General features: G+C 36.2%; 1 protein-coding gene across 2 annotated transcripts in view; it reads left to right on the top strand.

The window, feature by feature from the left end:
- ROCK1 (Rho associated coiled-coil containing protein kinase 1) overlaps window positions 1–18,116 on the top strand; it is a 165,968-nt gene that overhangs the window by 79,997 nt on the left and 67,855 nt on the right. Inside the window, exons 10-12 of one of the 2 annotated variants that reach the window (XM_024235926.3) lie at window positions 5,428–5,587; window positions 10,374–10,434; window positions 13,803–13,891. In XM_024235926.3, the coding sequence (XP_024091694.1) occupies window positions 5,428–5,587; window positions 10,374–10,434; window positions 13,803–13,891 (310 nt within the window). The remainder of the gene's footprint in view (window positions 1–5,427; window positions 5,588–10,373; window positions 10,435–13,802; window positions 13,892–18,116) is intronic. The other variant, XM_054538179.2, reaches the window with a different exon arrangement.

The following is an 18,116-nucleotide window of genomic DNA, read 5'->3' as shown; positions in this document are numbered from 1 at the left end:
AACTAGCCAGGCATGGTGGTGGCACTCCTGTAGTACCAGCTACATCAGAGGCTGAGGCAGAGAATCACTTGAACCCAGGAGGCACAGGTTGCAGTGAGCTGAGATCTCACCACTACACTCCAGCCTGGGTGACAGAGCGAGACTCTGTCTCAAAAAAAAAAAAAAAAAAAAAAATTGTCACTGTGCAATTATGCATTGTATTTCCTTTTTACTTCTATATGGTTGGTAGTTAATGCCCCTACTTTTCATTTTTTATTTTAGTTGTTTGTGCCTTCTGGGGTTTTCTTTCCCCTCTTAGTTCAGTAAAAGGTTTGTCAATTTTGTTGATCTTTATAAAGAACCAATTTTTAGTTTTGTTAGTTTGCATTATTGATTTTCTATTCTCAATTTTATTTCTATGCACTCCAATCTGTATTCTTTCTTTCCTTTTGCTAGCTCTTTGTTTAATTTGCTTTTCTTTTTATAGTTCCTTATAGGTTATTGGTTTGAGATCTTTGGTTTTTAGACATTTATGGGTAAAATTTCTACCTGAGCACTGCTTTCATTGAATCCCATACGTTTTGGTATGTTGTTTTCATTTTCATTTGTCTCAAAGTATTTAGTCTTCCCATTTTCATTTGTTTCAAAGTATTTAGTCTTCCTGTGATTATTTCTTTCACTCACTGGTGATTTAAGAGTGCTTTGTTTAATTTCCATATATTTGTGAAACTTTAAGTTTTCTTCCTATTATTGACTTCTTGGTTCATTCCCTTGTGTTTAAAGAAGATACTTCGTATGATTTCAGTGTTTTAAAACTTTTTTAAGATTTGTATTTTGGCCCAACATATAATCTGTCTCGGAAAATGTTCTATATACACTTGAGAAAAATATGTATTCTACTGTTGTTGAGTGTTCTGTACGCGCCTGTTGTATCTAGTTGGTTTGTGAAGTTGTGAATATCTTCTGTTTTCTTATTCATCTTCTATTTATATGTTCTATCCATTGTTGAAAGTGGGTTATTGAAGACACCAACTTCTGTTAAGCCATTCTTGCATTGCTGTAAAGGAATACCTGAGACTGGTAATTTATAAAGAAAAGAGTTTTAATTGGCTAGTGGTTCTGCAGGCTGTACAAGCATGGTGCTGGCATCTGCTCAGCTTCTGGAGAGGCCTCAGGGAGCTTTTACTCATTGCAGAAGTCAAAGTGAGAACAGGCCCATCACATGGTAAGAGCAGGAGCAAAAGAGAGGGTGAGGGGGAAGATGCCACACACGTTTTTAAACAACCAGATCTGGCAATAACTCATTCAATGTCTTTAGGGCAACACCAAGGGGGTGATGCTAAACCATTCATGAGAAATCCTCTTCTGTGATCCAGTCACATCCCACCAGCACGCCCTCCAACATTGGGGATTACTTTTCAACATGACATTTGTGGGGACAAGCTATAAAACTATTTTTTAGAATGGTTTCTCCCTGCATTCATGTCTATTTTTGCTTCTTACATTTTGGGGCTGTGTTTGATGCATACATTTTTATAATCATTATATTTTCTTAATGGATTGAGCCTTTTATCAATATAATTAATATGCAGTGTACTTTTTTGCCTCTTCTGACAGTTTTTGATTTAAAGTCTATTTTGTCTCATGTTAATATAGCCGCTTCAGCTTCCTTTTGCATGGAATGTCTTTTTCCCTCTGTTACTTTTAACCTGTGGATGCAGGTCAAGTAACCTTTTAACCTATGTCTGTGGATCTAAGGTGAGTCTCTAGACAGATATAATTAAATCATTTTTTATTGCATTCTACCCATCTCAGCCTTTTGATTGGTGAGTTTAATCCATTTAAATGTAAAGTGAATACTGATAAGAAAATACTTCTGTCATCTTCCTATTTGTTTTCTATGTCATATATTTCCTTTTTATTCCTCAGCTAATACATTATTGCTTTCTTTTGTGTTTAGTTTTTTCCCCAGTATGCTATTTTAATTCTTCTTCTTTTCCTTTTCTGTATATATTTTAGTCATTTTCTTATTAGTTAACATGGAATTACACTTAACATTCTAAATTGATAACAGTCTAGGTTGAATTGATACCAGTTTACTTTGAGTAGCTTAAAAACCTGCTTCTATTTACATTTATCTAAATAGCTACCTTTGCTGATACTCTTTTTCTTCTTCATGTGGCTTTGAGTTAAAACAGTTTGATTATGGCATGTGATTATGATGTGTCTTCACGTGGAGCTTTTGGAGTTTTTCATAGTTGGCATTCAGCTTCTTGGATGGGTAGATTTATATCTTTTACCAGATTTGGAAAGGTTTGGCCATTATTTCTTCAAATAGTCTTTCTGCCCCTTTCTCTCCTTCTGGAACTCCCATAATGTGTATGTTGGTCTGGTTGATGCCACAGTTTCCTTAGTCTCTGTTCACTTTTTCATTCTTTTTCTTACTGTTCCTCACACTTGATAATTTCATTTGTCCTATCTTCAAGTTCACTGATTTTTTTTTCCTCTGCCTATTCAGATCTGCTGTTGAAGCTTTCTAGTGAAATTTTAACTTCAGCTATTGTACTTTTCGGTGCTAGAATTTCTATTTGGTTCTATTTTCGATCTCTTTCATGATATTTTTTCTTTGTTAAGACATCATCTTTCTGGTACTTCATCCATAGTGTTCGTTTGCTTTTTGAACACATTTAAGAGAGTTTAAGATTTTGTTGAGTAAATCTAATGTCTTGGTTTCCTCAGAGGTGGTTTCTATTATTTTCCTTTTTTTTTTTTTTTTTTTTTTGAGACGGAGTCTTGCTCTGTTGCCCAGGCTGGAGTGCAGTGGCACGATCTCGGCTCACTGCAAGCTCCGCCTCCTGGGTTCACGCCATTCTCCTGCCTCAGCCTCCCAAGTAGCTGGGACGACAGGCGCCCACCACCACACCTGGCTAATTTTTTGTATTTTTTAGTAGAGACGGGATTTCACCATGTTAGCCAGGATGGTCTCAATCTCCTGACCTTGTGATCCACCTGCCTTGGCCTCCCAAAGTGCTGGGATTACAGGCATGAACCACTGCACCTGGAGGTTTCTAACATTTTCTGTATTCCCTGTGAATGGCCTATACTTTCTTGCTTCTTTACATGCTTTGTAATTTTTTGTTGTAAATTGGACATTGTTTTAAAGCAGCTGTATCCTTCTAAGAGGGACATTTTGGATATTACAGTGTTGTAACTCTGGAAATCAGATTCTTCCTCTTTCCCCCCGGGCTTGCTGTTGTTGCTTGTTGTGGGCTGCAGTCATTCATCTAGTGACTTTTCCAAGCTAATTTTGCAAAATCTGTATTCCTTGTCGTGTATATTCACTGAAATCTCCATTTCATTATCTCAGCCAGTGACAGAGATTTCCTTAAATGCCAAATTTTTATAGCCTCTTTCTTCATTAAACACTCCCTGCTTGTTATTAGTTTTTTATTAGATTCCAGAGTTCTCAGAAAGTTGCTCTGGTAGTTTTTGCCAACTCAATGGTTGTTTCAGTGGAGGTATGATTTCTTTGAGTTCCCTGCTCTGCCATTTTTGACAACATTTGCTGGACTCTTTTTTATGGAACATGTTTCTAAATTAACAGTTATTTAATGAAAACAAATTTTTAAACAAATATATACTGATGTTTATTCCATAAAGTTATCTTTATTCTTATTAGTTCTGAAGTGATTATATGGCATTATATAAAGCCTAAGCATCTTAATTTAGAAGCAGAAATAATTACATATATAACTCTTCCAATATTTTCCCCACTTGTATCTCAGAATTTAAACAGGTGAGAATTTGTCATTTTAGAACTACTGTGAAATAGTGTCATTTATAAAAAGAGTAGGTCCATCAGAAACAGCAAGAGAAAATGCAGCACACTTATTCTGTTCTCTCTTTCTGATATAATTTTAAAGCAGGTTTTCTGAGCTTTAGCAGTTGACAGATAATTCTTTTTGTGGGGATTATCCTAAACTTAAGGATGTTTAGTGACATCCCATGACTGTACTCATTAGGTGCTAGTAACACCTTTTTTCCCATTAATGACAACCAGAATATGTACCCAGACATTGCTGAACACCCTCCAGCAGGCAAAAGTGTCTCTGATTGAGATCACTCTTTTAACATAAAATTTATGCCAAGACCATAATTAACTTATGTATTTCCCAAGGGCGGCAACCGTTTAGTGTCTTCCCCTCATTTTACAAATACTAGAAAGCTAACCATGTCTAATCAGACAGTTCTGTTGGCCATTAAGGAAAGTGGAATGGTGGAAAAGCCTTAATATCACTCTTGTGTTACTATTAGTTAGTACTACAGCTTCATTCGGCTAAATGTGTTGTTTCGTTCCCTAAATATTAATTTACTGTGTCTCAGATGGCACAAGAATAGGTATTTCTTGCCTGAAATACCCAGATGATTGAAAAGAAAATTGATTCGTTTTCCCTAAAAGAACACGAGGTTAGTGTACCTAAAATAATTTTTTAGTATTTTGATGATCATAATTCAGGGATGTTTTATTATACTACAGTATCTTTAAGCTAAAAAATAAATTTTCTTAAAATTTTATTTTCTTAGAATTTATTTTTAGATGTACCCCTTGTAACATTCAAGCCCCAAAAATAGATGTTAGTAGTATTAGTTTTATATGGATTTTTCTCCTATATTATGAATATTTAAACGTTGTCACATATGGTTTTATATTATTAAGTATATGAAAGACTTGGTCCACATCAAATTTATAATTCTTGAAGATGTCATGTCCATTTTTTATATTACTGCCCTTTTTTATTAACAGTGATATCATAAATACCTCACTGCATTAGTTTTAATCACTTGATTCTAGAGGTAGCTAGTCTGAAAATACAATTCCAAAACCGTTGCTCCTGTGGCTTAATCTTATGGAGATATTGGGGTGGGAGAAAGGAGTATTGATCATCTGGATTCTGAGTGAGTAAAAATATTTCAGTACCAAATTATTATGTCCAGGAAGCTAAGAAGTGACCTTAATTTCTGGCTTACTGTAAAGCAGATTAACCAAAAAATACTATTTAAAGCTAAACATTTTTTCGAGTACAGTTTGTTATGCTTTAGTTTCTAAAAAGTCTTTTCTGTAGTCCTGAATGCTTTTGTGTATTTTATACCTTGGTACATTCTAAAACAAACCTTAATAATACTTGATTTGTAATAGTCAAGTTAAACCCAAGGTATAGATAATTATAGGTGACTTTGAAGATAATTGTTTCATAGAATTACATAATGATCAATTATCAGTTGATTTTTAGTCCTGGTAAAGCTTAGTATAATAGGATTCAAGCCAGGTGGAATTTGTGGTTTGCAAACTTTTATAAGAGAGAAACCATCAGTAGTTGGTATGGAATCTGCTTCACTTTGCTTGTATTTTAAGTTTGAAATGAACAACTAATTTTGTTTTGTCTTTAGCTGTAGCACCAGTTGTACCCGATTTAAGTAGTGACATTGATACTAGTAATTTTGATGACTTGGAAGAAGATAAAGGAGAGGAAGAAACATTCCCTATTCCTAAAGCTTTTGTTGGCAATCAACTACCTTTTGTAGGATTTACATATTATAGCAATCGTAGGTAAGTATGCTAAACAGTGATTGTAGGAGTAAGTGCTGATTTTGTTCTTAGAAATATCTAAAAATCATTTTTAAAGTAGATTTAATGGTATATAAAGATACACCTTATTATGCAATTTTTCATTGATGCATGATATTTCCAGTATTTCATATTTAATTTCTCTTGGACTCATCCATGTTTAGGACATTGTTTTTCAAAATTTTTTTTGCTAAATGATATACTATATATCCTCAAGTTACAACAATTAATAGGTCAAAAAATGCTATAAATACTGATATTTTGATCTGTAGACTTATGGTTTATAATACATTTTGAAACAACATGTAGACTTTTTTTGTTTTGTTTTGTTTTTTCCAAGACGGAGTCTTGCTCTGTCACCCAGGCTGGAGTGCAGTGGCACAATCTTGGCTCACTGCAACCTCCACCTCCTGGGTTCAAGCAATTCTCCTGCCTCAGCCTCCCGAGTAGCTGGGATTACAGGTGCCCACCACCACACCCAGATAATTTTTGTATTTTTAGTAGAGATGTGGTTTCACCATGTTGGCCAGGCTGGTCTTGAACTCCTGACCTCATGATCTGCCCGCCTCAGCCTCCCAAAGTGCTGGGATTACAGGCGTGACCCACCGTGCCTGGCCAGCATGTAGACTTTTCTAGCATTATCATCACCATATTGATGCTATATCAATTTTTAGCTCTTCAAAAATTAAGTGATTCCTCCCCAAACCCATTTAATTTACCATGTGTTATAACATGTAGTATTACCTCCACTGTGACCTTGGACAAATAACTTTGGCCTTTTATGCCTCCATTTCCTCAAAAATAGGGATGATGATAATAACAATAATACGGCTTGCCTACTTACCTCATAGGATTGTTATAAGGTTTAAGTAAATTAAAACACAGTACAGCACTTAGAAGAGTGCTTTGCATGGTATAAGCACTCAGTGTTAACTATTATTACCATTAATATGAGTTCATGTTAGCTTTAATGTACTTGAGATTTAAGTTAAACATTTAACATTATTTTAGTGTGCTGAGCATTCATTCATTCCACGGATATCTTTGATAACTTATTATTTGTCAGGTATATACTAAGCACCAAATTGCATGGAAAAGGATGAATAAGATACAGTGCCTTCTCTTGAGATGCTCACATCTTGGTGAGAAATGGATAAATTGTGCAATGTAGGTTGGTAAGAACTACATAGTAGAAATCTCGGCCAGGCACGGTGGCTCACGCCTGTAATCGCAGCTGTTTGGGAAGCCAAGGTGGGCGGGTCACTTGAGGTCAAGAGTTCGTGACTAGCCTGGCCAACATGGTGAAACCCCATCTCTACTAAAAATACAAAAATTAGCCAGGCGTGGTGGCATATGCCTGTAATCCCAGCTACTTGGGAGACTGAGGCAGGAGAATCGCTTGAACCTGGGGGGCGGAAGTTATAGTGAGCCAAGATCATGCCACTGCACTTGAGCCTGGGCAATGGAGCGAGACTCTGTCTCAAAAAAAAAAAGGAAAGAAAAAGAAAAAGAAATCTGAACAAAGTGTTATACCAGTATAATGCATTGAACTATATGATAACACTTACTGGGTGGGTTAAATCTACTTTTAATTACCTCAAAAATATGTACTTCTAATCAAATTATACTCCTTTGGAATGGTATCAGATAACTGATTTGCTTGGAGTAAATTATTACATTTGAGGTCATTATAACTAATCTTATTTTAAAGTGAAGGGTCTTGTCATTTTAGTGTAAGAGCCATTCAAGTTAATCTTAGAAAACAAAAAGACAATTTAGTCCGGCTTTTTGAAACTTCTTCAGTAATCCACTGTAAGATAGTACTTAATACTTTTTGTTGCAACATCAATGAGATAGCTGGCACTTATCTTTTTTTCTTCCCTAATACTCCGTGAGTATAATATTATAACTGTTTTCAATTTACATACATATACAGAAGAGCTTCAGGGTGGTTTTTGCTGAAGCATTCTTTTTTTTTTTTTTTTTTTTTTTTTTTTTTGAGACAGAGTTTTGCTCTTGTTGCCCAGGCTGGAGTGCAGTGACACAATCTCAGCTCACTGCAACCTCCGCTTCCTGGGTTCAAGCGATTCTTCTTCCTCAGCCTCCCGAGTAGCTGGAATCACAGGCATGCGCCACCATGCCCGGCTAATTTTGTATTTTTAGTAGAGACAGGGTTTCTCCATGTTGGTCAGGCTGGTCTTGAACTCCCGACCTCAGGTGATCTGCCCACCTGGGCCTCCCAAAGTGCTGGGATTACAGGTGTCACCCACTGTGCCCAGCCTGCTGAAGTGTTAACTTTTTGTATTTTTATCAATTATTCTTTGACTTGGCTTCTGAAACACTCGAGTTGTTGATATAAACAACCCCCAATGTTTTTGTATTGTCTGTAGTAGAGTCCAGCAGTTAATAACTTTATTTAGGTTTCTCTGTATAATGGTAACCTTGAGTTAAATAAACATTTATTATACTATTTGTCCTACATTATCATGCACTTGATTATGTTCTCTAGTTTTTCTTTGTATTCATGTTTTATGGCCCAAACTAATTTTTAAGTTTCTTAAAAGTAGAAATTATACTGTATTCTTAACTGTCACAGCCTATTGACAAATAAATGTAGTATTTTTTAAGTAATCACTTACTACATGAACAGGCAAAGGTACGGTTGCTCTTCGTAAAGAAAGAACCAACAAAAAATATATATATATTTGAAACAGAGTCTTGCTCTGTCGCTGAGGCTGGAGTGCGGTGGTGTGATCTTGGCTCACTGCAGTCTCCGCCTCCTGGGTTCAAGTGATTCTTGTGCCTCAGCCTCTGAGTAGCTGGGATTACAGGTGCATACCACCACGCCTGGCTAATCTTTGTATTTTTATTAGAGATGGGGTTTTGCCATGTTGGCCAGGCTGTTGGCCAGGCTGGTCTCAAACCCCTGGCCTCAAGTGATCCACCCACCTTGGCCTCCCAAAGTAATCCCAACGGATTACAGGTGTGAGCCACTGCACCTGGCCCTGGCAAAATATTGATTAGCTTTATTGTAATATGTAAGCATAATTTTGAATATACAGATATGAAATAGAAAACCTCTGAAATTCTTATCCCTGAAATCCAGATATACTTTTAATACCAAGGGCAGAAATCATTGTTGCTTAATTATAGCTGAATTAAACATGATTTTTAAAATAGCCTTAAGCTATATTCCTAATATAGTAACTCCCGTTTCGTAAAAAGTTACCTAAATGACCAGATTTTATGTAAAAGCACCGATATAATATGCAAACGTACCTTGATAGAAAAAAGACAGAAGGTGGAAGAATTAATGGGTGTATGCAAGGGATATCCTTACATTTCCTTCGCTACATTCAAGCTTATATTACTAATTTTGCAGAAGACTAAAATGTCAGTCTCAGTCACATAGCATGTTAAGTTTAGAAAATATCTTAGAGATGAAACAGTCTCATCTAATTTAGATTCCACTGGCATTGCTATATGCCTTATTTATATTACATAAGCAGAATCTCACATTGAATTTCTGAGATGCTTAATAGTCAATGGAATTAAATTGCACTACACCTAGAATTTGTCATTTGTTATATGGGACTTTTCCTCTATAAAGTTGCTACACAGCCCCTATTATTGTCTTAAAGATATTGGAGTCTCCATTTGATCTGAATAATTTTTCAAGGAAAACCTAGGAAGTGGCATATTTCTAGCTGTTTCTTTTATAGTACCATTATACTGTGTATGTTTATTGATACTTTATGGATACTTGATTATCTTCTATTATTCACTAATTTTTAAAATTTACTTAAACTGTTCTTTTGGAACATTATTAATATCTGGTGTGTTAACACATGCCTCCAGTAGCTATGAAGTATACTGTAACCATTTGATCTCCTTTTGCAATAGCTCTACTGGTTAATCAGGGTGCTGACTGTAGTGGTGGTGATGGTAGAAGTAGTGATTATGGTAGTTGTAGCACGGTGGCGGTAGTAGCAACACTGGCGGCACTAGTACCTTACCTTTATATAATATTTGGTAGCTTAGAAAATTGTTTACATATGTGATCTATTTAGATTGTTTGAGAATCTTGTGAGACATCTAAAAAGGACCTCTAAATTAGTTCACTAATAGCTTTATTTATATACAATTCTAACTTTACCCTGAATTTAAAGAACTCACTCTGCAAGGCTAGGAGTCCCGAAAGATTAGCAGCATCACCTAAACTTTGGTTCTGTTATTTCACCCACTTAGGCAAAAACTTTTTTGACCCGAAGAGGCAATATTATGCTTTGCTGAAGGATAGTTGGGTGCAGGAAAGATGGTTATGCATATGTCTGCAGAAGTCAGCAGTTTCTTACCTCCAATTCTTATATACAAAAAGCTCTGAAAACTGAATGTTTTTAAGTTATTTGTTTGGTGGAAAAACCTGTCATAACCTGCTCTCATGACCAGAAAGCCTAATCTGAACTAACTGGAGACTATGGTTTTTATTTATCTTACTTGGTATGAATATTCTTATGTTTTGCTGCAGGAATATTAAGTCGTATGTTTATAGGCTGCTACTATTTTTAGACCTAACTGGGTGTTTCATTTAATATATGTATCATTTCTGAATTATGTTTATAAAAATTATGAACCTATACTTAATTTTTAAAAACAAAGTTACTATAACACTGAACATAAAATAGGCATGTAGTATTTATTATTGGTTGTTATGGGATATTACAGAGTTTTTTGTTTTGTTTTCTTTTTAAACTTTTCTTTCCCTCAGATACTTATCTTCAGCAAATCCTAATGATAACAGAACTAGCTCCAATGCAGATAAAAGCTTGGTAGGTATTTTCTTAATATTAAGAAAATTGTTTTTAAAACTGTTTTGTGGATATTTGTGTGTATGATAGTAAATTTATATATTGTTTGTGAAGCTGTGGTTAGCTGAACTTAGATTTTTATGGCCCTTCTTTCTCCCGTCTCCTTTTCAGTCTGATTTTTTGCTCAAATATCAAATGGAATAATATATTTGGAGGAAGTTAGTAAACTAAATTGTTACACAGATTGACGGTGGTCATTTTTTTAAATCTTTGGAATCAGGAACTATGATATATCAATGTATCATTATGGGTCTTGACAGGCAAACAGATTACATGTTCAAAATATTTAAACAGAGAGTTTTGTGTGTATGGTAAATATACATTACATGAAATTTACTGTTTTAATCATTTTAAGTTTGCAGTTCAGTGGCATTAAGCACCTTCACGTAGTTGTGCAGCCATCACTGCTATCCATCTCTAGAACCTTTTCATCATCCCAAACTAAAAATCTATACCAATTAAACAGTAACTCCTCATTTCACCCTCCCCCCAGCTCCTGGTAACCACTATTCTACTTTCTGTCTCAATGAATTTGCCTATTCTAGGTACCTCATATGAATGGAATCATACAATATTTATCCATATGTGACTGGCTTATTTCATGTAGCATAATGTCTTCAAGGTTCATCCATGTTGTAGTATGTATTAAAATTTCCTTCGTGTTTAAGGCTGAGTAATATTCCATTGCATACATATATATACACACACACATATATACACACACGCACCATATTTTTGCATTTATTAAATGAAGAGTTTAATGAAGAGATGATTAACATGCTGTGAACATCAGTAGAGGGAAACAATAAAGGGTACTAAAGCACCCATGTATGAACAAGAGTGGGAAGCCATTGCCCTGTACTGAAGGAGCAAAGAGAGGAAACCTTATCGTAGCTCAGAGAAAGCCTGACATCATAGAAGAGGAATATAAAACGTAGAACATTGCGAGAACCACAGTAAAGCACAAAGGGTGTAGGGAGAATGAATATTTCTTTTTTTTACCTTCAGATTTCTGCTGGTGTCTCCTGTGGGTTGAAACCAACCTTAAAATCATAGGGCTACAGAGTAATACAGGCAATGCACTCTGTAGATTTTAAGGCAAAGAAGAGCAGAGGATGAATTTTCAAGGTTAGAGGGGAATGGGGGAAATGGAGAATAACCAGTATAGTCAGCATCATCTTAATTTGTCCACTGAGAAGTAAATTACTCTAGAAAATACATTTTAGTTGAGTTCTTTCTGTTGTTTATATAGCTCATGTTCTGAGACAGAGGTAAAACGAAATCTTACTTGCTTACATTTCAGAAGGTCCTTTTGGGTTAACAGGAATTTTCTGAAAAATATCCGGAGTAATCTGTCCATTCCTAGAGCATTCTTTGAACTTTTTGTCTACTATAGCCTACATTTTTTGGGGGGGGGGGGGGGGGCACAGAGACATTGCAAGCCTACATATTTTTAACAGAGGAGAGGAAGAGGTAGCAGCCATTTTTAAAAAGCTGATAATGATTCTTTTCTTTCTCCTTGATACATTGACTGTTAAATATAAGAGAACATGTGGTGAAAAGGGAAAATGAGAAAAAGGTGAAGGAACTATATGAGTACCCATTTGCTGTTAATTTCATCTTTCTCTTAAATTTTAATCCCAGTAAAGCTGCTTGGCAAGTTATGTATTGCTAACAAGGGCTCAAAAATCTTTGACCTACGTAATAATAAGGAGTTGCTGTAAGTCAGCTCTCACTGTGTTACTTGACTGTAGAGTTAGAAGTGCCTTCGGCCTTCAAAAATATTCAAAGGATTCATGTTTTCTTTGGGCTGATTTTGTTCAGTGGTGATTACCATAAGTTTATCAGTGGTTGCTACCTTTATCTTTTGCTCTAATAATATCGGGGGGATATGCTAATTATTTTAACCTAGAACTAAGTACAAAATCAACTAATTTAATTTTCCTTGAAAACCTTTTAGTAGAGATGCTAATGAACAACTTTGCAATTGCCAAATACAATGGATGATTTTCAGCCCATATCTTATTTTTCTTTGCTGTATTTGACACTGACTACTTTCTACTTCTTTGGAACTTCAAACATTTCTAACTCTTCTATGTTCCCATTGTTTCCTTCTTTTTTACCTCCCATATTTTTGAATTTTATTTATTTTTCAATCCTCTTTTCAGGATCTTCCTCCTCTGCTCACTTTCAATTATTAAACATTTCCCAAAGTTCTGATCTTGGCTCTCTGCTCTTTCTCTGTAGGTAATCTCATTCATGTCCAGCTTGCTTGTCTGAGCTCCAGTCCTGAATCTTTCTCTCTCTTCTGTATACTTCTCAGGTGTATCAAACTAGGCCAGAGCTAAACTCACTGTTTTCCTGTCCCCATTCCCTCCCTAGCAGTGTGTTGGCTGTGTTTCATAATGGTATTATATCTATTCTAACTTTCAGTCGGTTTGGTCATACATTGTGCTTTCCAATTGATACCTTTATCCATTACTTCCTCTTCATTCCTGTAGCCTCTGCCTTTTATCAGATCCATATTCTCTTGTCTGAACTGTTTTGATAGCTTTTTAACTGGTTGCTCTTCTTAGAACTTCACTGCCCTCTAAGCTGTTCATTCACCTTATTATTGTAGTGATGTTTCTGAGGTGCCAGTATTATGTCATTTCTCATTTAAAATGCTTATGGGTTAAAGTCCCCAACTCCAATTTGTGCATACAAGGATCATTACCTTCTTAGGCTTAATGTGAGTTGTCTTTCCTATTACATTCTGTGCTCTGCTATAGTACTTGATTTCTTTCCATTTCCCAAATGTATCGTATTTTCTTCTGCCTTTCTACTTTTGGGCTCATTGTTCATTCTAGCTAAAATGCCTTCCTTGTGCCACCTTCTTTGCTTTATCAGATTATCAGTTCTTATCTTTTAGGCCTCAACTCAAGAATTATATATTCTTGGCAGAGTTAGAAGTGACCTTTTCTGTCCTTTGGAACACTCTGTAGATAATTTTTTTATTATTTACCACAGTCTATTGTAATATTTTGTGCATATGTCTTTGGGACATTGTATGTTCTTTTTTCTCTTCCAATTTAACTTTGCCTCACTATGTAACTATTTACTTCATGAGAACAGGAACCAAATCTTTTTAATTTTTGTATTTCTAATGGCCTAACGTTTAGTAGATGTTAAGAAAGTGCTTGTTAAGTTAATAATAAAAAAATTGAGATAGAGGTAAGGTTAAACTAAATTATTTTCCAAAAAGGTTTAAAATATTAACATAGACTTGATATTTTAAATGTCTAAATATTCTTAGTAGAATGAGTTTTTGTTTTTGTTTTAAATTAAAGCAGGAAAGTTTGCAAAAAACAATCTATAAGCTGGAAGAACAGCTGCATAATGAAATGCAGTTAAAAGATGAAATGGAGCAGAAGTGCAGGTGAGAATATACTTTAAGTTTTTCATATTAAAAGTTTTATATACCAAATACTTATTTGAAAGCTATACCCTGTAAACATGTGAAAGTAGATAGAAAATGAGAATGTAAAGATTACTACTGATAATACATTCATGATGTGTCTCGGCTAGAATTGAGAAGTTGTATTTATGTTGGCTTAGTTATAGATGTATTTTCCTCAGAATATTTAAAGTACATTTGTTCCTGGCAGTCTGTATTCTTTTTTTTTTTTTTTTTAATTCATGAAAATAATATATTGTGTGCTTTGTAATATGTTCCAACTGTGTTTTCATTACAATCATCAGCAAAGCAGTATTCTTTTTTTTTTTTTTTTTTTTTTTTTAAGATGGAGTCTCGCTCTGTCTTCCAGGCTGGAGTGCAGTGGTGTGATCTTGGCTCACTGCAAGCTCCGCCTCCTGGGTTCACGCCGTTCTCCTGCCTCAGCCTCCCGAGTAGCTGGGACTACAGGCACCCGCCACCATGCCTGGCTAATTTTTTTTTTTGTATTTTTAGTAGAGACGGGGTTTCACCATGTTAGCCAGGATGGTCTTGATCTCCTGACCTTGTGATCTGCCCACCTCGGCCTCCAAAAGTGCTGGGATTACAGGCGTGAGCCACCGCGCCCGGCCAACAGTCTGTATTCTTAAAAAACTGTAATGCTGGTTCATTTAGTTGCCTGACTTACTGCTTTTTTCTCCTTACATAATTAGCTAACTAAAAGGGCAAATTAGGATGGGCATGGTGGATCACTTGAGGGCAGGAGTTCAAGACCAGCCAGGCCAATGTGGCGAAACTGCATCTCTACTGAAAATACAAAAAATTAGCTGGGCACGGTAGTGTGCACCTGTAGTCCCTGCTGCTTGGGAGGCTGAGGCATGAGAATTGCTTGAACCTGGGAGGGAGAGGTTGCAGTGAGCCGAGATCACACCATTGCACTCCAGCCTGGGTGACAGAGCAAGACTCTGTCTCAAAAAGAAAAATAAATAAAGGAGAAATTAGTTTACATTAAATCAGGTGCTTTTTGAAATGTAAAATGTTGAAGATTAAAATATACTAAATTTTTGATGTGGCCATTCTAATTTCCACTGTGATTCACTAGAGCAGTAACTCAAGAGTATTTTTTTCTGTGGGTCTAATTTCAGCATGTTATTGTCATTAGACTGACAGAAAAAATATCTTTGAGTTATGCTCAAGATTAATTTAAATTACCTAGCATAATACTGAATTACTTATCAATTATAAGCAATAATTTTTTATAATTATTTATGTTTTTAGTGAATAGTATTGAATAAATGAAATGCAAAGGTAACACGAAAAGTATTCAACAAATAGAATTGGGAACACTGGTAATTTTGTGACAGAGCGGGTGGGGGGTTTGGTACAAAACAGGTAAAATTCTCACTTTTAACCATTCCTGATAGTTTCTATGGTTAAGTGTATAATACGAATTTCTTTTAAAAAGGCATTTGAATGTAAGCAAATAATTAACTGACCCCAGGATTTGGAAAGAATTTCTAAATACAAAATATGTAAATAAGGGGAAGAACTGGGTAGATAAACAGTATATAAATGTTGAGAAGTCTCTACATCCGAATTTTTTTTTTTTTTTGAGATGAAGTCTCACTCTTGTCCCCCAGGCTGGAGTGTGATGGCGTGATCTCGGCTCACTGCAACCTCTGCCTCCCGGGTTCAAGTGGTTCTCCTGCCTCAGTCCCCTGAGTAGCTGGGATTACAGGCACCTGCCACCACGCCCGGCTAGTTTTGGTATTTTTAGTAGAGACAGGATCTCACCATGTTGGCCAGGCTGGTCTCGAACTCCTGACCTCAGGTGATCCACCCACCTCGGCCTCCCAAAGTGTTGGGATTACAGGCGTGAGCCACCGTGCCTGGCCCCAAAAAAATTTTAAACAATATTAAAGACAAGTGACAAACTGGTAGTAGTGGTGAGTAGGGATCAGTTTGAGGAAGTAATAAGAATGGCTGAATTGGCTAATAATCATATGAAAGTGTATCACCTCAAGGAAATAAAATTGAGATGAAACTTTTAAAAATTATGTATTGAATTGGTAAATAGTTTTTAAAATAAAAACCTAGTGCTAGGGATTGTGGAGTGATATTTACTTGCATTTCTTTATTTTATTTATTTTATTTTTATTTTTTTTTGAGATAGAGTCTCACTCTGTCACCCGGGCTGGAGTGCAGTGCTGTGATCTCAGCTCACTGCAAGCTCCACCTCCCGGGTTCATGGTATTCTCCTGCCTCAGCCTCCTGAGTAGCTGGAACTACAGGCGCCCACCACCAAGCCCGGCTAATTTTTTGAATTCTTTAGTAGAGACGGGGTTTCACTGTGTTAACCAGGATGGTCTCGATCTCCTGGCCTTTTGATCCGCCCACCTCGGCCTCCCAAAGTGCTGGGATTACAGGTGTGAGCCACCACGCCCAGCCACTTGCATTTCTTTAAATCAGATTCTCTGCATTCAAATCATTTTAGTTACATTCATTTATTCAATAAAAATTTCAGTTAAAGTGTCATATAATGTGCTTGTCAACAATATAGTACTGAATAAATCAAGACATGGCCCCTCTCCACAAGGAGCTTGTAATTTAGCAAGAAAAACAGATAAGTAATTATCAAGAAGTGTGGTAGGCCGGGCGCGGTGGCTCACGCCTGTAATCCCAGCACTTTGGGAGGCCAAGGTGGGCGGATCAAAAGGCCAGGAGATCAAGACCATCCTGGCTAACAAGGTGAAACCCCGTCTCTACTAAAAATACAAAAAATTAGCTGGGCGTGGTGGCAGGCGCCTGTAGTCCCAGGTACTCAGGAGGCTGAGGCAGGAGAATGGCGTGAACCTGGGAAACGGAGCTTGCAGTGAGCTGAGATCGCACCACTGCACTCCAGCCTGGGCAACAGAGTGAGACTCCGTCTCAAAAAAAAAAGTAAAAGAAGTGTGGTATGTGTTAATTGGGGAGAGAATAAAATTATACAGGAATATCAGGAATACATCAGGAGATGCCTGTACTGTTTTGTCAGAGATCAGAGAAAGCTAAAATCAGAAGAGTCAATAGAAATTATTAGGAGAAGAGTGGAAGGAAGTGTTAGGGTCCAGGAGGTGAGTATCTGTGAAGGCCGTGAGGTAAGACACCTTGACTGGCCAGTAAGATGCGAGGGAAGGAAAAGCCTGAGATGAGAATGGGGAAGATGGCAAGGTCTAGATTGGGGAGAATTCTTTTTTTTCTCTTTTTTTTTTTTGTGGGGGGGGGGACTAAGAAATTTGGAATTTATTTTAAGTGTAATGGAAAAACATCAAAAGTCATTAAACTAGTAAGTAAAAAATATATATTAAATTTGCTGTTTCAAAAGAAGTTCCTGCTTAATTAGCAGCACTTGGCACGTTATTCAACTAAATGGGAGTGAGGGAGGATGAGTCAAGGATGATTCCTAGGTGTTGTCATTTACTTAGGGACTCTAGAAGAGAAGCAAATTGGTATTGGGGTGGGAGTGTGGAACAGAGGCAGTAAGTTCCATTTTGGAGATGCTGAGTGAGGTATTTAATGAGGCATTCATGTGAAAATGTTGTATATATAGGTTTTGAAGCTCAGAATTACATTTTGAACCAAAGAAAGCAAATGGTAATGAAGATAATACACTTTGAGTGTTGCCAAATGGTGCCTTAACTGATTTGATATATGCTACCTTTCTCTTCATTTACTTTATCCTGTATTAAACGATAAATGGCAAATTTTTGAGTAGTGGCAAGTATTGCATGACGGAGTTTAGGGATCCTTAACCTGAAATCTATAGACCTCCCCCAAAGAGTCCATGGATGAAATTTGAAGTCCTTAAATTTGGATGAGAAAAGGTGAATGTTTTCTCTAACTTATAACTTAATTTTAGCACTTGTTTCAATTCTGAGCATAGGCAGCAATTCAGTTATTAGCAGCAGTTGTTAATTTTTATTACCAACAGAAATTATAGATGTTTTCTTGTTACAGTTGTTACAGCTATCTCTAAATATCATTTATGCTCATCAATACTTTGAAATTACTGCCACTAGATCTTGTGATTTAATATATTAATAAGGAAGCATATATACTACTGAATTACACATATTTTTTAAAAGTTTATTACTGTGTTTCAATATAATTGGCTTCTTTTTTTTTTTTTGAGATGGAGTCTCACTCTATCACCCAGGCTGGAGTGCAGTAG

Source organism: Pongo abelii, chromosome 17, assembly GCF_028885655.2.
Source record: "Pongo abelii isolate AG06213 chromosome 17, NHGRI_mPonAbe1-v2.0_pri, whole genome shotgun sequence".
Taxonomy (NCBI): Eukaryota; Metazoa; Chordata; class Mammalia; order Primates; family Hominidae; genus Pongo; species Pongo abelii.
This window is presented reverse-complemented; position numbering and strand designations above follow the sequence as displayed.